This window comes from Periophthalmus magnuspinnatus, chromosome 3, assembly GCF_009829125.3.
Source record: "Periophthalmus magnuspinnatus isolate fPerMag1 chromosome 3, fPerMag1.2.pri, whole genome shotgun sequence".
NCBI classification, from domain to species: Eukaryota; Metazoa; Chordata; class Actinopteri; order Gobiiformes; family Gobiidae; genus Periophthalmus; species Periophthalmus magnuspinnatus.
In genome coordinates, this window is record NC_047128.1 from 4,938,872 (window position 1) to 4,963,131 (window position 24,260).

Consider the following 24,260-nt stretch of genomic DNA (forward strand, 5'->3'; position numbering starts at 1 on the left):
GTATTGTATAAAATTAGTTTGGTTCATTTTCAGGCTGCAGGTTTGGCTCTGGTCCTCTGTCTGATGAGTTTGACCGCCTCCTGGACCTCCTGTAGAGTGACCGTTTTGAGGCGGTTGTTTTGGGACAGTCTGAACGCCTCAGCGCTGATGAGCCGGAGCAGGACGGGCCTGGGTATGCCGCCCCGGGATTGCCTCAGGAAGAAGTCTGAGGTCCTCGTATCAGCTGCACCCGACCCCACCTGTGGAAAAGAATAAGTAGATAGATTTGTATCCAGGGCCATATCATAAAATCATCTTAGATTAAAAGGTGCACTGGAACGTTTCTAAAAAGGTACACCTGATTGTCTCCATGGAGATGTTATAGCTTTGCCATTAAACTCATCTCCATGGAGACAAGCAGGTGATGCGACACCCGTCACTGCAAAGTATCAACAACATCACATGGGGATAGGTGATCAACAGTTACCATGGTGACACAATACACACATTAGCAAACACTGCCAATTTTTTTTCTGAAACTCAAGACATACAAAATGTATTTAAACACATTTATGGAGTCGGTCATGGTCCTGTTCTAGGTGACAGTGACTAACTGAAAAACTGTTGGCTAATGCTAGCTGGCTTGTAACTAATGTTATTTGAGAGACTGGTTTAACAGTACAAAAATCATCATTTATAGTTCTAGCTAAATCAGTTCTGATTCAGAAAAACAAAGCTTTAGATTGGATTAAAACTAAACTCAGATTAACGACTAGCTTGTATAGCTTCAGACAGAGCAGTTCCTACAGTCAGCATCACACTCCCAGGGAATGTTAATGACATCAGCTGCAAAGTATCAAAAGGCTCCTCTATAGAAAATGCCCATCCCAGGATGAATACATTTTTGATGAAGAAAAAAAAAAAAACAAAAAAAAAAAAAAACACCTGTAGTTGAATAAATGCAAAATAGACAGGTTTAATGTCACACTGTGGAACATTCCAAGTGAAGCATTAACATCTCCATGTCGACAAACCTGTGGCAAATCCTCCACCAGTAAAAAGCCATAGTGCACTTTTAAGACACAATGACGTGGGCTTCTGAAGTTTGCTAGTTTGTGATAAAAGTTGAATACATTTCGCCTTTCATGCAGATGCTTGTTCCATTTCTCTCCATCTATATATAAAAACAGATCAAACTGCTGAAGTTTCCAAAGGATAGATCAGCTGGCCAATTTTAAATCTTTCTGTCAACTCAAAAGGTAAACCAGCCCAAGACTAACACAGCTATTCCACATTGAGTTTTAAATGTTCAATTTTGATTCTAATGAATTTGTTTGATTATTTTTTTTATATTTTGAGCCAGATTTTGCTATTGATTACATTGCACTTTGCCTTTAAACATCTGAAAGGTAAACGCCCCTCCTCGAGTTAAAATGCATATGGTCGGTGTTTCAAAACTAAATTTTAACCCCTCAAGGTTTTATTTGCAGAATATGTCATAATTGTAAAAATCTGCAAGAGCATATGTAAAAGCAGTCCCAGTCTCACATGTCTAACCTCTTTATGGGCTTTAAACATGAACGCAGCATAGTCCCGTCCTCTCTTCTTGCTCTGCAGCTGTGGATTTCTGCGTGGTACTCCAACTGCAGCCTTCATTTCCAGTTATGTACTGAAACGTTTCAAAGTAGCCCTCACACAGTCACAGGCACCTGGAGAAACAGACAGGCAGGGGCTAAAACAGGTCTTAATGGACACAAATTGGCTTCAGCTTTGCCTAATTAGGATTAATTGCCTTCACCCTCAAGGAGTTGATTTGTTCCGTGTGAATTCAAAAGTCCCTGAGCAAGAATAGTTTCCTCAGAAGATACAAAAACTATTTTGAACTGGGCCATCAAAAATATTTGAATCTTGTTTTTATTAATTTAGTTATTTGACTTTTTTACTGCAGTGATCACTCAGTGCACTCAAGTCATTAAATTTGTCCACTGATCCAAAGGTTGGCGGTTCGAATCCCACTCTTGATGTAAACATCATTGGTTGGGAAGTTGGCAGTGCGATTTCAGTTCCCACACATGACTGCTGGTATCCTTGGGCAAGACACATAAAAGCACTCAACCCACCTGGCCCCTAGTGTCTGTGTACACTGGTGTGTGAATAGGTGAGTGGTTCCTTGATGTGAAATGCTTTGAGTGCCTTGAAGTTGGAAACACTTTCATACACTGGTGTACACAGACACTGGGGGCAAGGTGGGTTAAGTGTCTTGCCCAAGGACATGACAACCGGATTCATCTGTGGGAGCTGGGCCACTCTAGCAATGATGTTTATGTCGAGAGCAGGTTTCGAACCACCAACCTTCAGATCAGATCCATTATGTATGGAGGAGTGAAGACATTTTAATAAGGCTAAAACTGCAGGTACAAGCTTGAAATTGGTGAATACAATTTTAAATGCCTATGTTATATCAGGATTCCCCTGTTGAAGGCGGACTTTAAAAACACAGAGCACTTCCAGGATTATTATTTAATCATGGCATCACAAGGAGTTGCGTTATGTTTTTGATAATGAGACCCTAATCTTAACATTATAACATAGCTAAAAACTCAGAAATGTTATTATACAGGTAAAGTCATGTGTCATTGATTCTTATAAATATCTTGGGTTTTGGGTTGACGAAAACATATCCTTTAAAATACATGTCTCAGAATTAGGCAACAGTTTAAAGTCTAAATTATAATTTTACTACAGAAACAAATCTTGTATCCCATTAAATTATAGACAGAATTTTAAACAGAAAAGAAATTGTTCAAGCAACTTTCTTTCTGTACTGGATAATGGAGCATTAATCCACATGCAGACTTCAGCCTCTACTTTAAAACCTTTAGATTCACTCTTTCACTCAGCCCTTCGTTTCGTGAGAGTTGAGGAATATAAAACCCATCACTGTTCACTCTATGAAGAAGTAGGTTGGCCATCGCTATCTGTCCGTAAAGAACAACACTGTGTAAATATATTTATAAGGGACTACATCATAGACTGAATATCTCACTTGTTTGGTCTCATGATTATCTACATCTAAAACTGGCCACACTAGAACTGAAATGAAAAAATAAGTTTCCCAAATATGGAATACATTTCAAGGACACGCAAAACTGGATAGATTGGTGCCACTAATGCACTTGTGATGAACATTTATACTCACACCTGCTCCTGTTTGTAATGCTTTAAATGGACCTATGTAGTTATATGTTTTGTTTGCTTTTGTTTATATTTGTTTGTATTTTTCTATATTTTTAACAGGGTGCTCAGGAAAAAGAGAGTCTAGGTGCTCTCATTGGGCTCTCCCTGTAGAAATAAAGATAAATAATTCAAATCATACTGTTCATTAAATAGGATAATTAAAGTAGCCTTAAAAGGTCATCAATCTTATCTTCTTCCTGTTAAATCCTTGAGATCTCCCCGACTTTCACATATCTAACCATTCTCCATATATTCCCATTTTGAGTACAGTATTTAGCTTATGCCCTTGATGATCATATGGGTATTTCTTTTCCAGCCTTTTTGAAGCTTGCGTGGTAGTGGTTGGTAGAGGAACAGCTGTAGGAGGGGCTTTGCCAGATAAGGCTAGCATTAGGTAAGGCCATTAGCGTCCTATGGATTATTCTAATCCAGTCTCTCCATCACGGCTCGGTTGGTTGGTTGCTTAGACCTCAGTTACTCTAGACTGGTTTGGTTCTGGTTTGGTTCAAGATGGCTCTCCATTTGCAACATCTCCTCTTGGCCATTCTCCTCTCAGTACATGGTAAGGTTTTTTAAAGATATTGTTTACATTGAAACATATAATAGTAAAATTAATCATGCATCATCATTATCATGTGTAACTGATTTTGTGCATTCTCTCTTTGTGCTTCTTTCTGAATGAACGCAGTGATCAACATCCGAGCTCAAGAGGTATGGACAGCTCTATTTGAATTCACATAATGACTTTCATAATGATAAAAGCTCTCATTGAAAAGATGTTGAGTTTTAATAGTAAGGGGCTATAATATATAGGCTTTCTTCAGTTTGCAGAGTGATCGTGTAGCTATTGTGTATTTTTTCAATTTTTTCAATTGCTATTATATTTATATACTTTAAAATCAAGACTCAGTTAAATTTCATGATTAAAACATTCATATTTCAGAGAAGATTGAAACCGAATACAAGAATCACATGCATTTCCGAACACATTTATGAGGTTTTAAGTACAGGGTTTGCAGTTTTATACATAGTAAGTCCCCATAGACACAAAGAATTTTCTGCAGATATTTCACGTAAGTAATTTAAACATTTTCTAGAATTCCGTAGATGCAAACAGTAAAATGAACAGATTCTAATTTCATCATGGTAAATGGTGAATCCTTGGTGTATACTGACATGTATATAAAACACTTCCATAGCTTCACAAACGAACCATGTACTTGTAATGCACCAACTAAACCACTTTAATAAGATGAATGTAAACTCTACAATATTTCAAATACACAACAGCTTGATATATATTTTTCTTTTGTCTTTTGTTGCTGTAGGCCGGCCTGTCTGAATCCTGGACCAGCAGATCCTGTAAATGCGATTGTGATGGAGAGGGTCCCACCGAGGGCTCCTCCTTTGGCTCGGCGATGGTGCGAGGGGTGGACTGTATGCCAGGTACTAATTACACCCATCTATCAACCAAGATCAGAAGAGAAGGGAAGGGCGAAAGTACACAGCTGCTTACATGATGATTACAATACAGTACATTTTGACGAGTATTTCGAAGCTCGATTACTATTGCAAATGCCACATAGAAGTAAAAATAACACACAAAATGCATTAAAGAAACATGTAAAGATGTATTGATTGACAAGAGCAGTGTAGTACAAGGTTATGGTAGGTTTAAAATTACATCTGGAAGTGCATATGTGTTTTTATTCAGCATTTTGAGCATCACATACACTTAAACATAGTAATTATAATGAACATAAAAAGGTTATTTGTGTTGATTTTTGTGTCACAGCATCCAGTCATCTATAGTCTGAATCTCAAGCCTTTGTTTTGTGAAAGTGTTCAACATAGTAGTAGCGTTTTTCACATGGTATTATTGTGGGAAACCGATTAAATATTAATTCTCAGATGAAGAGCCCAAACCAAATGGTAGAACTGCATGTGTGTGTAGTGTTGGCAGCTCAGACAGGACAGAGCATGCTCCAATGCACATCTCTCAGAAGGTGACCCAGATGGCCGCCACAGTTCAAGGATACAAATAGGGATAGGATTTACTAAAATTATCTAAATAAATAAATAAATGTTGGACTATAGCGGGACTAAACACAAGATCGATCCAGGAAAAAATTGGAATGAAGTTGATTTTCAGCTCCCAGTAATTTAAAAGGGCCAAGAAAAGTCAAAACCTCTTAACATCAATGAATATGACTAGTTTCAGGCCATTTTCAGAAATTACTATCCCATACTATTACTACCAGTCATAGTAATTGTAAATGGTAAATGGCCACATCTTTATATAGCACTTTTTCCATCTTCAAGGCATCCATTCACACACATTCACACAGTATACGCAGACACTGGGGGTAAGGTGGCTTAAGTGTCTTGCCCAAGGACACAACGACAGCATTCATCTGTGGGAGCTGGAATCGCACCGTCAACCTGTGGGTCAGTGGATTGGACCGCTCTACAACTCAACTGACCACTCTCAACTGTGCTACTGTCACCCCATATGCTTTGTTTATATTTAATTGTATGTAGTCTGGATGCAATAATATAACTGATATCTAAAGTGTTACTATAATGAGCATCCAGGTTATAAATCATATTTTTGTGCCATATAATAGAACACAACTCTATGCCACAACTATGGGCCTTTGGTAGAACAAACCCGAGCAGTGATCATTTAGACAGTGTTATAGACCAACATTTGCTTTCAAATGCATTCATGAGGGAATATGGAGTAAATATAGATTATTATTATTATTTTTATAACCAAAAAGCCTGATCTGATTTAGACGCTTAGGGTAAGAAACATATTTTCCAGTCATCTGAAAATACCAAAATAACACGTACAGTTACTCTTTCGTTTTGTAGTATTCAGATACAATTGCTTTATGAAATTAAAAGGAATACATGGTGGTATGTCATGCAATTTTGGCAGTGGTGGAACGTAACAAAGTAAAAGTAGTAAAGTACTGTATTTCAGTAAAAATTTTAGGTATCTGCACTTTACTTAAGTAAGTTGGTAAGTGGATGCTTTTTTACTTTTACTTCACTATATTTGAGAGCATGTATCTGTACTTTCTACTTAAAATCAATATATTTGAAGCTTTAAACATCTCAAACTCTGCGAGAAATACTTTTACTTTTTACTTTTTTTTCTTGTGATACTTTTACTTTTACTTGATTTTTTTTTTCTTTTTTTTTTACTGGTATCTGTACTTTTACTTAACAGAATTGAGTACTTCTTCCACCACTGAATTTTGGTGAAGGCATGTGTGATTTTTCATCTCTTTCACTATAATATAATGCAACTTTGTGTAAAAGTATTCAAAGTATTGAGAATGCAGTTCTCTGATTGGACCATGTAACAGAATGCGTTACAAAATACATTTTAATTCACCTGTTCAGTTTTCTGTAACTAAATACCTTTTCAAAGTATTCTTCCCATCTCTGAATATAGTATATGTTTCCATTGTAAAGATGAGCAGAATGGAGCACTGCGGGAGGCCGAAGGGTTTTCAAATCCTCATCTACAGCTGACAGATAATAACTGTTCTGCTGCTGCTTTGACTGAAGACACTGGGAAAACAGCAATTAATCTGACATGAACTTCAGACGAGGGCCAACAAAAGTCATGAAGTCCTCAATGAGTTTAATATCAGTTTAACAAACTACACTCAGAAATGATAAATGGTCACATTTTCATACAAACACTTTCCAGGCACTCTGTCAACTGTCTTGATGAAGTTGAAATTTGAATCAGTTGTAAAATTTTCTGACCTAAATCTACTCATTATGAAAGAAAGAAAAAAAAAAGCACAATAGCGCCCCCTACAGAATAGCAAATACATTTTTATGGCGGGGCAAAAGTTTCGTTTTACAAAATGTTGGACACAAAATTCCATTTGGTCATCCCAGTCCAACCCATGTCAAGTCTGACCCATTTTACACTAATAGAAGTAATCCTAAAATTTCCCATTCATGACAAAAATATTAGTATCGTGCAGGAATGTGAAATTTGGCATAATGACTCTTCATGTCATCCTGATCAAAAAAGTCAAAAGGACCCATATTATATTTTTGCCTATTTTTATGGGCATGGTAAAATTTGGCACCGTAACTCTTCACGTTGTCCCCATCAAAACAGTCTGGAGGCCAAAGTATTTTGTGGTGATGCCTGAAAACACACTTTCCACATTCCATTTTACTGCATCAGAGGGTGAAGTGCAGCCTGCGAGGGCCGTTTGATGTCACTTTAATTACTTTTTAATTTCACTTATATTTTGTCTGTCTTGAATTGTGTGAAGCGTCTTTCAGTGTAGACTTAGTTCTTGGAAACAATAACTGAACTTCTAAAATGCGCTCATAAAGTCCGTGTTTTCTCAGAGCGCAGGGACACTATGTAGCCTCAATCCTTATCTGACTCACACATGAGTAACTCCGGATTAGAGCAGCTGACCTTCTGCTCGAAAGGCTTACACCAGTAGTAAACAAAAGAGCAGTGCGCCGCTTTCAATGCACTATTTATGAATTACAACATAAACACTTACTGACGGGAGAATTACAGGCGTCTCATTCTTCTGGGAAATATTTATTCAGACTGAGGTATTTCACCAGTTTGCAAAGTATATTTTAACTTATCATATATATGTGTTATTATTGTATAGTAGTAACGACAGTAGCTCAGTTCGTAGAGTGTTTGTCCACTGATCCGAAGGTTGGCGGTTCAAATCCCGCTCTTGACATAACCATCATTGGTAGAGCGGACAGATCCACTGATCCACAGGTTGATGGTGCGATTCCAACTCCCATAGAAGGTTGAGAGAAGGCAAGAATAGGTTGCTAATAGTTACGTCAGAATTCCACAGTAAAATTTGCCATGGAACTGCTAAAATTTAAATGTTTTATTCTGACTTATGGTTATTATCTCCAGAAATACTGGGCCTATGAAACAAAAATTGCCACAAAGTTCAATAGCAATTTCATTATATCTGAAAAAGTGGTGGTATTAATCAAACACAAACAACCTTGTCAGCATTCAGAACTGAGTAGGTTGCTTTACATCTTGGGTTATGAGATTACTACATTAAAACCAAAATTTTCCAGTAGTTAACATGACCTGACATGGCATTTTTATTTTTAAACTATATTAAATTCATAATAGCAACTCAATGTCCTAGAATATTTCATTTAACAGTCATTTAACTTTATTTATACATGGAGAGCCCAATGAGAGAGAACTGCATAAGTCCATTTAAAACACAGGTGTGAGTATAAATGTTTATCACCAGATTATTAAAGTGCATTTGTGGCACCAATGGATCCAGTTTTCCCCATTTCAGTTCTAATGCGGCCAGTTTTAGACATACACAATATTGAGATCTTGTGTTAAAAGTTCAACAAACAAGTGAGATATTCAGACAGCGATGGCCAGCCTATTTTTTCCTACAGTGATGGGTTATGAGGTAGAACATTTAAGTAACACATTGCATCGTTTGTGTTGCGTGTCCTTTATATCTGATTACCTAATTGCAGAGGAGGTCATTAGGCTGTTTCAAAACCCTCTGTGATTTTAAATGGAGACAAGGGTTGATTTATGAAAAGAAAAAAAAAAAAAACATGGGAAAATCATGGGAGCTTAAGCTGTTTGGACTAGTACATGACCATCTGTGCCGTGCCTGCCTCATTCAACCTCATTGATTTAGGCCGCTACAAGAGGCTTTAAGGGGAAGAGGAAATATTAAAAAAGAGGATTACGAGTAGAGATGGTTTTGGCTTTTATCTGAATGTGATGTTTTTCTGTTTCTAGAGTGTCCGTACCACAAGCCGCTCGGGTTTGAAGCTGGATCAGTGAGTTCAGAGCAAATCTCGTGTTCAAACCAGGAGCAGTACACCGGCTGGTTCTCCTCATGGCTCCCAAACAAGGCTCGCCTCAACAGCCAGGGATTTGGGTATGTCACACACAACCAAAACTCTACTGCAATACAGACTCAAGAATTACACTAGATCTTAAAGTGTTCATATTGTTATAAAATTTCCTCATCACAAACCTACCTGGAGTTGTGTTTTGTTTCATTCACACATGTTTAAACACACAAACCCTGCATATTTAGGCTGAGTTCTTCTCTCAAACTGAAAACACGCTGTTCCACCTTGTGATGTCATGTAGTAATACAGGAAGTGCTCCACTGTTTTTATTAACTGTATACACCTTGACTAGAATCGTTTGGATAATTTGAGCCCTGGACTTGCCAATGTCGACTGAACTAAAGGTAAAAGGTACATGTTAAAGTGAAATCTACCGCTTCATGACATCACAAGGTGGAACAGAGCATTTTGAGCTTTGGCGATGTAGACAGACTAATAATAAAGTGTTAGTCAAACATGTGTGAATGAAACAAAACACAACTCCTGGTAGGTTTTCGATGAGGTAACAACATTATGACATGGCTTAGAGCTCACAGGAGTCAGGTTTATGTAATGCAGGACCTTTAAAGAACATTATGAGCTTTTACAACAAGGCTATTTTTCATACACCTTCTGTTTCTCTTTATTTATTTATTGAAATAGAGGTAGATAGACAATTGCTATGAACCCCATTTATAAACTAAGGACTGCTTCAAGGTTACCATATATTTTATAATAAACTAAACTAGTTATTTAATGCTTCGAGTCAGTGCATGTGTGAGATAGTTGGATATTTGAAGTACAAAATTTGTATCATCTTCCGAGTACCACCAGATCTAAACCGGTTTTAATTGGGACTAAACACATAAACTCCGCCCACAACCATATTTCAAATAGAACTGCTAAACGGGACGGTACCTATGACTAAATAAAACAGTGAGAGGGGAGGAAGGGCGGGGTCTAGAGGTATAAGGACCAGTGTGATTGGTCTAATGAGTATCCACACTTCAAATTCTGCCCCTTCAGCCAGGTGTTTGTAAACAGAAACACCTGGATTTAATCAGGGCAGAGGCGCTTTATGTCAACAAATGGACCCAGGACACACTCGTTTTTATACATTTTGGACCAGAAAGCTGCAGATTTACTTAGTTTGCACTGAAATGTCCAAAAAACTAAACAAACTGGAATTATTCAAACACCATGTAAACAGTTTAGTAGGAAAAAACATTAGTGTTTAGATCCTCTTTAACCTATTGGAATCTGATCTAAAATAAAACTACACAATTGTACAATATAATGTGCATTGACAGTGCATTGTTTACTTTCCCAGCTGTGCGTGGCTGTCCAAGTACCAGGACAATAACCAGTGGCTGCAGATCGACCTGAGGGAGGTGAAGGTGGTCTCTGGTATTCTGACCCAGGGCAGGTGTGACGCCGATGAATGGGTTACTAAATACAGCGTCCTGTATCGCTCTGATGAGAAACTCAACTGGATCTACTACAAGGACCAGACTGGGAACAACAGGGTCAGTCTAACATTTGGCTTTGAGCTGTTATAAAAGGAAGAGATCGACATTATGTCATTCAATCTTCACACTTAAAGCCATACACTGTAAATTTTATAGTGGGGGAGGGGCACTACTTGCTTGTTTCCATGGAAATTACTTAGCTTGGAATGTTCTGCAATCTTGCATTAAACCTGTCTGTCTTGCATTTATTCAATGACAGGTCTTTGTATTGCTCAAACTGCGAGTGGGCTTGCCTTCTCCATAGATCTGATGTGTAACGCGCCCTGGTGGAGTCACTTGCTTCTTTCCATGGAGATAGATACATTTAATGCCAGACTGTGGGACATTCTAAACAAGGCATCCCCATAAAGACAACCAGATGGCAAATCGTCCACAGGAAAAGTTGCACAGTTATTTAATCAAAACTTAATAATTTATCTTTATCCCTTTTAGGAGGGCACCTCTTTATTCATTCCCAATGCACCTACCTGCCGTTTCTGAATGTTTTCTGGCAAACAACAGTTAGTTGGTTGTCTTAATATAAAGATAAATCCAAAAGACAAATCTACAAATTATGAAGGAAATAATGTATGTTTTGGTTCATAACGGTAAATGGTCACATTTTTATATAGTACTTTTCCACCTTCAACACTCAAAGTAGTTTACATCAAAGAACCACTCACCCATTCACACATCAGTTTAGGTAGACACACACTGGGTGACTTGTGTCTTGCCCAACAATACAACAGCATCATTAGTCTTTGGGAGCTGGAGCCGAACTGCCAACCTTTCCACCAGTGGACAAACGCTCTACCAACTGAGCTACTCTCACCCCCATAATTTCACTGCCAAAACAACTATGAGCTTGGGATGTTGTGATGCCATTTTAAACTCAGCAGTAGAAAGTTTTTGGGTTTTTTTCCCCTTTTTTTTTCATTCTTTATTTCGGACCATGTACAAATTCATTAATCTTACAAAAGAAAACATGATTTGTACCGGATTTAGCTACTGCTTCGTTTCATGTGCAGTCCCTGTGCAGGTGAACACACATTCAAAATTCACATTTCATTGCAATTCTATTATAAGACTATCAGTTCATCATTAATATTAGCAGTTAAATACTGTGAGTGTCCTCATGTCCAATACAGTATGTTTCCTATACCAATATAAAAATCATTATGTGCAGGTTTTTACAGTGAAACAGAAGTGTACAAATAAAGTTGATTATCTAAAATCTACTTTTTCAAATTTCTTGTAAAATGATTCAGTCTATCTACAGACGGTTTCAGATTCTCTGTAAGCCGATTCCACTGTCTGATGTTTGTCTGTTCTTGCATATTCAGGTCTTCTATGGGAACTCCGACCGCTCTTCCTCAGTTCAGAACTTGCTCCGCCCCCCCATCGTGGCCCGGTACATCCGCATCCTGCCCCTGGGATGGCACACTCGCATCGCCCTTCGCTTGGAGCTGCTCCTCTGTATGAGCAAATGCTCTTGAAGCTCTCGTTCCCTCTGTATTGTCAAGGACCTCATTGTTAATGCTTCATGAATATCACATGGGCCCAGACTGCCGCCCAACACACAGTTCTGTTTTACATTCACCGGTGCTTTCATTTGGTTTGTTTGATCTGAATAGTGACAAACTGAACACACGGGGTCATTTGCAACAAAATTAATTCAAAGCAATAATTTCAAAACAAAGTGTTACCATGGGGGTTTAAATCAAGCTGTTTGAGAAAATACTGAATACCTTTTTTTTTTTTTTTTTTTTTTAATTAATTTTACCTAAATAATATTTTTTTTTTTATTGCTTTCTGGCTGTAATAATGCTCATACACTGTAAAAATGTAGCATACATATTAGTAAAATACATGTTTCTTCAAAGTAAAGTTATCTAGAGTTAAAAGTATTTATGTATATGTATAGTCCATAGCGGTGGTGGAACATAACGAATTAGAAGTAGTAAAGTACTGTACTTAAGTAAAAATTGTAGTTATCTGTAATTTACTTTGAGCACAGTTTTAAGTGGATACTTTTTACTTTTACGTCACTACATTTGAGAGTATCTGTACTTTTTACTCCTCTACATTTTTTAACTGGACTGAAAAGTAAAAGTATTTTTATCATTGTCTGAGACCTGCTGAAAAGGCCAAGGGTTTATTTTTAACATGTTCATAGTTTGAGCAAACAGAAATATACAAATAAAAACTGGTAGGAACAAAAAATATGAATGCAATTGTTTCTGTTGAACAAAATTCAGCACAAATCTTTATCAAAATCACTACATTTGAAGCCTTATAAGATTTCAAAATCTGCATGAAATACTTTTACTTTTTACTCTTTAAGTACATTTTTAAACTGGTGCTTTCATACTTTTACTGAAGTATATTTTTTCATGTGATACTGTTGAGTATTTCTTTGCTCTGGTATCTGTACTTTTAGCACAGAATTGAGTATTTCTTTCACCAGTGGTCCGTAGCCATTACTAGTACAAGTGCTAGTACTAAATCTCTTAACTGCATTTGACCCCTTTCATGGAAGCACTTTTGACCATCCAAAAGACATAATATTTAGTTTTGATAAGATGCTCTATGTTAACAATACAATTTTTTCATCACCCATGGATACTTGTCATAAGACTTCCTATTTCTCTTACAAATATAAACTCGAAAACTAAAACGTTACAAAAAATATTCAAATTGTGATTTCCCTGTCCCTATGATTATGATAAGTACTGTACTTTTTCACTCAATTTCCCATCATGCTTTGGGAGTGCATGTTTGTGTATCTAAATTGTCCGCATGTTTTAACCTAAAAATTGTCCTGTCTCCAACAAATGTGTGTTTGTTTCTTGAACTGGAGGTGAAATAAACAAGAGTCCTTCAAAAATGTCCAGTTGGATTTTATTACGAGACCCTATCATTTTAAAGTCTGTGTAGATACAATATTATTTTATATTTACACCCTGTAATCAATGGCAAAACATGGAAACCATAACAACAAAAATGCAAAAATGATTTGAAGTTTGAAGCCCCAGGTCTGCAAGGCATCATTCCCATTTTGTTTTGTACAATCAGGTATTTTAGATGCTAACAGTTTTAGGACACACTGAAGGGCACTTTAAGGGGACAGTTACTTTAACGCAAAAATAACATAGGCAATAATAGGTCATCCTCTTATCATTAGAAAAAATATATATACACCATACATTTTATATATTTATCATTGACCTCTTGCAGTTCATTTAGAAGCGTATACTGTGTACTCTGATGGCATTATTTGTGGCAGACCAGATGTGGTACAAAAATACAACTGAGTACTGTAATTTCACAACATAATTAAACTATTATAATTCTATATGATAATCTTTTTAAACTTTGTATTTAGAAAAGAAAAAATAGTGGAACATCATACATATTTAGTTCACGGTCTTAAACTAGAAATCCCACACTATTTGGCTCATCTGGAAATACTTGTAACATATAGAAGTGTGCATTACATTAAAATTAAACAAAACTCACGTTATTTGAATATTTTGTCTATTTTCCATCATTTTTCTAAATATACCCATTTACACTTTTGTGAAGGTAGAGTAAGGTCATCCCTGATCATGACTGTAATGCAAAAACACAACACAGATTTATAAAATGGCTTTTACAAAAACCTCATAAACTCAAGTTTTAAAATGCACGTGTGAAATCGTAAATGTAAACAATCGTATTTTTACAGTTCTCCTTTTGTCAACACGGACGAAGTATGTAGTCAAGGGTTTATAATTGGCAAAATGCAAGTCCACTGCCTTTGTTTAAATCACTCTTGTTTGACTCTATAAACAATGCAAGACCTGTATTATATTGTATTTTAGGATAACAAGCTAAAACTGTTGGTAGAGCGAATATCCAAATTATATAGAACAATTTTAAAATCTAACAATACAATACTGTATATAGCCTTGAGTGTCATAATGGGTTGGCTCATATTATAGAAATTAAACTATTTTCTCCAAAACTGGAAGACAATCATGTTTAAACCTGAGAATTCAGATCTGAAAGAATTATTTTAGGTTCAAACAAGCTGGTTTTAGTTGTAGGAACTGACAACCGAAATGACAGACTAATTTGAGGCTCATTCTGCTTTCTGATTGGATAATTGTTTTGAGAACCAAACACCAAATTACAAAATAAACAATGAACATATCTGATGTTTTTGTCATATCTGGTCTTGTATCTTGTATCTGAGGTCATGTTTATAAAATTTACAACCAAAATCTTTCATACTGTTCCCTTTAAATTCTAGGCTCGTGTCTACTCTTTCACTGGACAATAATTATTTAAACATATAGTAAACATTGTCAGATTATTGTTCAAAACTGTTAACAAAAGGAGAGCTGGAACACACATTATGAAGGTAGTACGAGGTATGCTTAAAACACTGAGTCCTGCTTGTTTAACATTACAGTAGGTTAAAGGCTCAAATATGTTCAATATTCTTTCCAGTCACTTCATGAACAAGGCGGTTAAGGCTGTATGAAATGCCAGTCTGGAGCTGGCGATGATGTGGGGGGAAGGTTTCACAAAGCTGTTTCAAAACTGTCAAAAATTATAAATATTAACTTGGGCACATAGTCTGCAGTGTACAATACTGATATGTAAACAAAATAGCAGCTCTCAGATAGCAAAAGCCAAAATTTTAATCTGTCAACTGGACAAATCGTTGTTGGAGGGAAGACGTTTCGCTGCTCATCCAAGCCACTTCTTGATGAGCAGCAAATGCAGCAGTGAAGCGTCTTCACTCCTGTTCAGTTGACAGATTTTAATTTTGCTATGGATCAGACCTGGACGACTGAGGGATTACACAGACAGCCCTCAGATAGTGTTTTAGCAATCATTTTGTCCCTCTACTGACCCCTATAGGTGCAAATGCTGTATCTGCATTTATACTGTCAATAAATATAATATATTTGAATTGGCTCTGTGCACAGTAGCACCCGGCAATCTGATTGTTAGTGTCACTACTTCCTGTCCAATTGTATCTCTATGAGGTTTTTGCAGAGTCACGCTAAAATGAATAAATATTTAAATATCAGATGACAACTGACAACATGTTAAACACTCCACAAATATAATATTTAGAAAGAGACATGCTTGTGTCTCAATGCTAATGCTAATGTTAATTGCATAATAAATATTAAAACAACACCACAAACTGAACTATTCTACATTTAAACGTAAGTGGTAGTCTTTATTTTAATTAATTTGAATTTGAATCTCAATTAACCGGTCAATCTATGTTTCTACCCTCACCTATGGTCAGGAGCTTTGGCTAATGACCAAAAGGACAAGATGGCGGATCCAAGCAGTCGAAATGAGGTCATGATCTATATCAGGGAGTAGGTCCCATAAAAGAACCAGGACATGCTGGATGGACTATGTCTCTTGGATGACCTGGGAAGAGGACTGGAGGAGCTGGAGGAAGTGTCTGGGGTAAGGAAATCTAGGAGTTCTTGCCCCGGATAAGCGGAAGAAAATGGATGGATGAATTTTAGTAAGTTGCTTATTTTGTGTTTTCTGCTTTTAATAAAACTTAGCATAAGCATACATGTAAAATAGGGTCAACATTTCATTTTTCTTTGGACTGTACTGCTATTATTTTTTCCATTGAGCAAACATTGTATTCAGAATCTACTGTAAATAGATAAATACACCCTTCTTATGTCATATACAAATGCTTTTCACTGATGGTAAACATGGTGGCAGTCTATATTAATTTAAAGGGTAACATATAGATTGCAGCTTTGTGAAAGTGTCCCCTGGTAAACCTGACTGACATGTAAAGCACTGAAGTGTGTTGCCATGGTCACAGCCAGACACTGAAATGTAAACATGTACGTAAAAGGATGTGATGGTGAACATAATGTGCTTCAGTTCATCTTGTTTGAGTGAAAATAAATAAAAATAAAACTATTATAAAGTGACATTTTGTGAACAACATTTTAAAGTGAACCAAACCACATTTACTTGTTAAATACTCCTTCAGACATATTGTATTTATCAACACATAAATATCTATCTATGCATTTCTTTGAGTGGAAACTAAAGCTCTTGCAATTACACGTTTATTCTATATTACTTTTAGTTATTCCCATATATCCTACATACTGTGTCATTTATAGCTTATATCCTTTATTTTAATTTAAAACAAATAAATATTCAATAAATAATGTTTATATAAACTTTTTTTGTTCTTATCAAATAGAGTTTCAAAAAGTTCATTGGCAGTCTTTTGTAGTACAGTCCAGTCAGCAGGAGATGGCGCTAGAGAGTCCGGGAGGGCAGTGTCTCACTAGAAAGTTTGTTCACTGCAAAAAATCATCAATGAGAAGAGAAAAACAGTGTGATTCTGGCTTAGACTCCACTCTGGGACAGTACTGATGTATATATAACATAGCAAACAAATAAGTTGTAATATGTAACTTTTGAGGTCGAGAGCCCACACATGCTCGTCTCCATGGAGATATTATTGTTTTGTGTGAGCATTGTAGAGATAGACCATTGGCCGATATACTGGGCCGATATTTGTACTTTTTAGAGAATCGGCCTTAAATCTCCAGCACAGGCTGACATTTTGTTTTGGCCAACCTGCTGCTTAAAGAGTACACACAATTTATTAATTTAACATAGATGACATAAATTGGGGAAAATTATCAAAATTTGCCCCAAAATATCGGCAGAGTTTATCAGCCATCAGTTGCTCTGGATTATAAACAATCAGTATCGGCATTGGCCATGGAAAAACCCATATCGTTGATCTCTAGGGCATTGTATGACATTAAATTGAAGCAGGCAACACCACCAGGCCAAGTTACAGGTCAGATTTGCGGAGAGGCAGCCTCGCTTACAGAATAAAAGGTCGCTTTTCTACCTTCAACATTCTCAAAGTACTTTACAGCAAGGAGACACTATTTCTGGATTATCTCATAGTACATTTTGGCAATTACTGAACATTCAGTGAGCAGGTGGCGGACCCCGGCTTGCAAAGTTACATAGTGCACCTTTAAATTCTTTCATTTATCCCATATTTTGTTAATTGTTTGAATATAATTATCAGAAAAATAAGAAATCAGTTGGTTGCTCAACATTGGACATGTGTTTTGTTTGGACCAAATCTGCCCCATAGTGAAGTCTTCAACCATTCATCTCTCCATGTGACTACTGCACCCTCTTGGAACAGGGCGCCCTCTACTGTCTGGTCCTGTAAAGACACTGGAGCAGGTCCCACTGGAGTTGATGTCGACTATTTCACAGACACAAAGTTACCCCAGTGCTTCATGTAAACTGTGTTGTTGTGTTGTTGTTAATATATTAGTTTTACAGTGCGGTTTCCTTTAAGTCATTGAGGTTGGGCATTCTGGGGCGAGAGGCGCGGGTAAAAGTGGGTCCATTCTGCCCCGGTTTGATGCCCAGTTGTTCAGGGGTAAATTGCGCCCCTTCTGCCCGCTGTAGAGCGGATACGTGCCAACTGGATTCAATCTGTCCCGGCAGAGGGTAGCTGGGTTTGCGGCTCTTGGGCTGGGTGGAGCTGCTTACCCCCTGGTGTGCCCTGCTCTCTCCGTGGGTACGTGCTTCGGGGTATCCGGGTTTGGATGAGGGCGGAGGGGGGTTGGGTAGGGGGGCTTGGAAGCGCAGGTCTTGGGGAGGGGGTGGAGGTGGTCCCTGGTTCGAAGAGGAGGGAGAAAGGTGTAGCAGACGACGCAGAGACTTCAGTGGCTGGCTCTGGTGAGGACAAAAGAAGAGATGGTGTTGGTAAAAATCATGAGATCAACAGTGAGTAGGTTTTATTTGTAGGGATTTGGCCTAGTGGTACAAGATTTGGTGCAAAAACCTGAAATAAATACATTTACGTGCATACATAATCTTGAACTAGTCACTCATTGTGCTTCACATGCTCAACAAAGGCTCTAAAAGCATTAAGCTGTTACTCTGTTGTGGTAAATGGTAAACAGTCACATTTTTATAGAGCATTTTTCCATCTTCAAGGCTCTCAAAGAATTTTACATCAAGGAACCAGTCACCCATTCACACACACATTCCTACAGCAGTGCATACACACACTGGGGGAAGGTGGGTTAAGTTTCTTGCCCCAAGGACTCAACAACAGTATTTATATGTGGGAGCTGAAATCACAACGCCACCTGTGCCACCTGTCAGTGGATCTGACCGCTCAACCAATGATGTTTATACCAAGAGTGGGATTCAAACCGCTAACCTTCGGATCAGCAGGTAAAAACTCTGCAGCTGCCCTGGGGTAGAGTGACTGAAGCGAGCCAATCCTTCCGACCACCAATCATACACTCATGCACCACATTCAAACACAGCTAGAATGGGTGAAGTGTCTCACCAAAGGACACAACGACAGCACTTAGTCCAAGTTCAAACTACTGACTTTCCAAACCTGTAACAGCTGCAATCACCTGTAAGTGAATGAGTGAATGATCCTGTACCTGGGAATGTGAGTCGACTGGTTTCTCTGGGGGCCACTCCACTCTCTCCCTCTCCCTCTCTCTCTCCCTCCCTCTGTCTCTCTCCCTCTCACGTTCCCTCTCTCTGTCCCGGTCTCGATCGCGGCTCTGCTCTCTCTCTCTGTCTCTGTCTCTCGATCGCTCGCGGTTTTTCCGGCGGCTGCTGTGATGAGAAGACGACTTGGAGCTCCGCTGAAGTGAGAGGTGCTCCTGTCCATTACCAGGGACCTGCGTCAAAATAATATATAACTTTACTACAAACTGTTCAAAACACACACACACATAACTTATCATTGTTTTTGTGAAGGTGCACTATGTAATTTTTCTGGTGGTGGTCACTAGCTTGTCTCCTTGGCAGGGGTAGAGCACACAATTTTAGGCCCTAGGTAAAAATAATCTTGGGGGGCCCGCACTCCATATTGCCGTATGATAAATGCATAGGGGACCTTTGCCTGCGCTGGACCCTAGGTAAACAGTACTCTCTACCTCCCCAGTCCGATGTCCCTGCTCCTTGGGGATAGACACCTTGAATGCCATACTGTGGAACATTTCTTTAAAAGCACTAACCTCCATGGAGTCAAACAGGTGGTGGGCCCTCTGCCAGAAAAGTTACGTAGTGTAGCATTAAATTTAGTGAGGTATTCATGCATTTGTTTAAGAGAAGAAAAACATAAGACATCATTTGCTAAGTGTCACTTGCTTGTCTCCTTGGGGATAGACACCTTTTAAGCCATACTGTGAAACATTCCATTAAAATCACTAACATCCATGGAGTCAAGCAGGTGGTGGACCCTCTGGCTTAAAAGTTACATAGTGCAGCTTAAATTAATAAGGTCTTCATGCATTTGTTTGAGAGAGAAAAAACCCCAAAACATAATAAGATAGCGATGGTTAATGTTCTATCAAAACTTGTATTTGTTTTGTCTGTGAGATTACAGTTTTAATAAATAGTAGTATTAGCACACTCAATTTAAAAACACTGAATTTCTAAATCTACATATTATTTACACATAAAGACTTATTGGGGAAAATATGGTGTTTGTAATGCAATATTATAATGAAAAAAAGTATACTTTTGTGCCACAATAGCTCTTCCTCTACTCATACCTGCACATGTCTTTAATGTTTTATATGGACTTAAATACTTGTGTATTTTGTTTGGATTTTATGTGTACTGTATTTTAAACATGGCGCCCATGACAAAGAGAGTCTGGCTACTCTCAATGGGTTGCCATGTATAAATAAAGCAACTCATGCACTGACCATGCACTGCACAGCTGTTCATCATAAAGCTCTGATTTTAAAATCCTGTTTTGGTCACGACGGACAGGCAATGCTAGAAAGGATTTCAAAATAAGATTACAATGAGAATCCAGATCCTTGAGAGTTACAACACTCTTCCACACTTTCATAACAAGAACTCATGTATGTTTTACTTCTATTACTATGAACAAAATGCATTGCACACTGAGGTGGCAGATAACCAAATATATTTAAATTTCAGACAACCTTCATCACATTCTTTCTTTCTTTGGACCACAGACTTCTTTTTAACAGCCATTTTAGTCTGATGTGAAAATCTAGCTGGAAAATGAAAAGCATTTAAGGCACTCTACCTGATTTTTAAAAAAACATGAAAAAAAGATCTAGTTAATTTCAAACAGTCTGCAGAGATCCAAAGTTACTCCTCACTTACCATATCCATTCTGAGCATCCTAATTATTCACCTCGATGAGTTTAAAAGTGCTTCTCACAACTCTCAGAGCCATCATGGTAACTCTAACCACAACTAGAATTCCAACTAGTGCACTTTCTGATTAAAACACGCTGTAAAATTAGATGCTGACAGTACACAGCTGGCTTATTTCGACTTTAAAAGCTGTTTATACAATATATCTGTACTGAGGCAAGACACATTTTCCTCACATACATGGTCCTTTAATTACTGAACATCTGCTACTGGCAACAGTGTCCAGTTAAAGGTGCTTTTCCACCTTCAAGACACTCAAAGCGCTTTACATACAGACACAACACTCAGCTACACACCAACTGAGCTACTGTCACCCCCTGAGTTAAAAAACAGGGGGGAATTGCAACAAGCAATTAAAACAAGCTGTTAAAAATAGATCTAATTCATTTTAAATGGTTTGCAGTGGTCCAAAGTTATTCCTCACTGACCTTATGCATTTTGAACATCCTAATCATTCACAGTGATGAGTTTATAAACGCTTTTCACAACTCTCAGAAGCCAGAGCGGAGCCTTTGAAAAGATTATCACTGATGGTCCCATTATAAGTAGTGTGGTAACTCTCTTCTGCATTCAGACTCTGCGATGCATGCGTGGTTAGTGTGTGGTAGATTACTGGCGATGCGGGATAGGGCGGAGCCGGCTGCTGTTGTACCATTGGCGAGCCCACGACAGGCAGCACTTTGACGGCCGCGTTATGCTTGAGGCTGTTCTTGGAGCTGAAGAGGGGGAAGAGGCTTTTCTTAATGCTTGGGTTCCTCGAGTCCTCCATGTCGTTCTGTGGAGCAGAAAATGCACTCATGTAAATAGCTCCATTCAGCTCGATATAAGTCCGTACAGTAACAGCACATAAGCACATTAGCAGAACAAGGGGCGAGACAAATACCATCTGTATAACATATGTAAAAAGAGTACTGAAGAAGCCAGTTTGCAACCACTTTCAAAATAAAATAAATATTGACTGGGTTTGTATAGATAAATGAATGTAAAACAAAAGAAGAAATAAGGTATGGACCACAGTCATAGGCAAGTTTATTTGAAATCCAAGTCTTATTTAGTTACAAACCAATAAAATACATGTGTTTAATATATTTGTATAGAATTTTGGATAGTATTAAAGGTCCTATATTGCACAAAATGGATTCTTGGCAGTTTTCAGCCATGTTATAGTATTGTTACCTCCTCAAAAACATACCTGAAGTTGTGTTTTGTTTCATTCACACATGTTTGAGTAACTATTTATTATTAGTTTGTCTACATTTTGATATCTCCAAATATCAAAATGCTCTGTTCCACCTTGTGATGTCATGGAGTGGTAGTTTTCAAGTCAACAGTTGCCTTTTACCTCTTGTTCAGTAGAGATTGGCAATTCCAGGGCTGAAATGATCCAAAGGTGTATGGAGTTTAAAAAACACAGTGGAGGACTTCCTGTATTACCACTTAATGACATCACAAGGTGGAATGGAGTCAACTCAACCCAAATATGCAGGGTTTGTGCGTAAAAAAAATGTGTGAATGAAACAAAAGACAACTCCAGGTCTGGTTGTGATGAGGAAACAACATTATAACAGAGATCAGAGAATAGCGTAATATGGGCCCTTTAAGGTAAAAGGTAAGTGCATTTTCCACCTTGGGCGTCTGTTATTAACATTAATAACATCACCATAACACCTTGATGTATTGCAATAGAAGTAAACCCCAAAATTGCAACCAAAAAATAGTACTGGTACATCTATTTAAGTTTCACTCTAAACCATTCTTGTGGCACCGATGAAAAAAATGGGGCATTATTTAACTACAGGTAAGTGGGGCAGGGGACAGAGGCCTAAATATGAAACCAAAAGAGGAACAAGCAGGTGGCGGCCATGAGCACTCATTCATTCACACACATTCAGTCCACACAAACACCAGAGACAAAGAGAGTTAACTTTTTTGCTCAAGGACACAAAGACAGTATACAGTGTAGGGATCTGAAACAGCAACTTTTGTGTCTTTGGGCAATACTCCATCAAATTAGCTGCTGTCAACCTTAGTAAAATAAAACTTTAAAGCTCTAGTATGTAACTTTTTGCCTAACCAAACTATAGAAAGGTTGTTTTTTCTTCAGTATGGATGTGTATATTGCTTTGAAAAACAGAGAAAATGTGTCTTTGCTCTTAGCGGGCTTGCAATATCCACAAACCTGAGTCTCATTTGGCCCGGAGGGGGGCCTACTCCTGCTCGTTTCCATGGAGATGTTGTTCCTTTGGCTATAATATTCCACAGTATGTCATAAAACATATCCACGCCCAATGAGAATGGTCCAAAGAGTTACGTATCTTTTCCAAGGACACAAAGACAGTATGGAGAGGAGGGATCTGGAATCAAACTGCAACCTTCCAGTGTTTGGGTGACACTCCATCAAATTAGCTACTGTCAACTTTAGTAAAATAAACCTTTAATGCTCTAGTATGTAACTTTCTGTCCCCCCTATTATGGATAATGGATGTGTATATTACTTTGCCAAACAGAAAAAAAGTGCCTTTACTCTGGTCTCGCATATTCATAAACCTAGCCCTTATTTGGCCTGGAGGAGGGCGTACTCCTGCTCGTTTCCATGGAGATGTTGTTCCTTTGGCTATAATTTTCCACAGTATATCATAAAACCTGTCCACCCCCAATGAGTATGGCTTCAACTTTCTATTTTCATGGAATCAAGCAGTTCAAGTTACATACTATTTCTTCAAAAGTAACAAAATAAATTGTTCTGCTCAAATGTTGAAACCTTTTAAAATTCTTCAGATTTTTCAGAATAACCCAACAGTGAGAGAGAGATGTGAGTTACAAAAAGAACCGTCTCTTACCATCTGAGTCTTTTTCTTTTTCTTCTTTATGGCTCTGAAAAATCCTTGTTTCTCTTTCTCTTTGGTGGGCTCCGGTGGGTTTATGACCATCACCTCTGCTCCAGGCCTGAACACAAAAGCAGAAAATACATCCACAGGTTCCAGAATGATGAGGAATTATGATCGTTGCCGTAGCGATGAACAATTTAGATCTAAATATTATATCTTTTGAATGGGGAAAAAGTCCTCAAAATGTTGCATATAAAAGGAAGCTGGGAGGGATATTAAAGGCCTTGACAGTATATTTTTTATAGCAGCCCTCTTTATGTTCATAATAATAATAATAATCTAATACTAGGTTCAGTTGAAGACATTTAGTTGGTTGAGTCCATGGAAATATTACTGCTTAGAGCTGTCTCGAGTTGGATTAGTGGCCACTCATTGACACTAAAATGAAAAAATCCCTCAAACTGCTCATGTTCGGCTGACAGGGACTGACAAGGACTGACAGGGCACCTATAACTTTCATAAAGGTTGA

At 37.8% G+C, this 24,260-nt stretch overlaps 2 protein-coding genes across 2 annotated transcripts in view; one reads left to right on the forward strand and one right to left on the reverse strand.

The window, feature by feature from the left end:
* Positions 1-3,679: 3,679 nt before the first annotated feature.
* Positions 3,680-12,380, forward strand: rs1a (retinoschisin 1a). Its single transcript, XM_033987285.2, has 6 exons — positions 3,680-3,778; positions 3,905-3,927; positions 4,545-4,662; positions 9,032-9,173; positions 10,460-10,655; positions 11,981-12,380. The coding sequence occupies exons 1-6, from the start codon at positions 3,727-3,729 to the stop codon at positions 12,131-12,133; spliced, it is 684 nt and encodes a 227-aa protein (XP_033843176.2). The 5' UTR covers positions 3,680-3,726; the 3' UTR covers positions 12,134-12,380.
* A 5,407-nt stretch (positions 12,381-17,787) lies between these two features.
* cdkl5 (cyclin-dependent kinase-like 5) overlaps positions 17,788-24,260 on the reverse strand; it is a 78,642-nt gene continuing 72,169 nt past the window's right edge. The window contains exons 19-22 of the mRNA XM_055232569.1: positions 23,744-23,849; positions 21,517-21,678; positions 19,136-19,381; positions 17,788-18,407 (exon numbers count right to left, since the gene is read on the reverse strand). Of these exons, the coding sequence (XP_055088544.1) occupies positions 18,003-18,407; positions 19,136-19,381; positions 21,517-21,678; positions 23,744-23,849 (919 nt within the window). The 3' untranslated portion in view covers positions 17,788-18,002. The remainder of the gene's footprint in view (positions 18,408-19,135; positions 19,382-21,516; positions 21,679-23,743; positions 23,850-24,260) is intronic.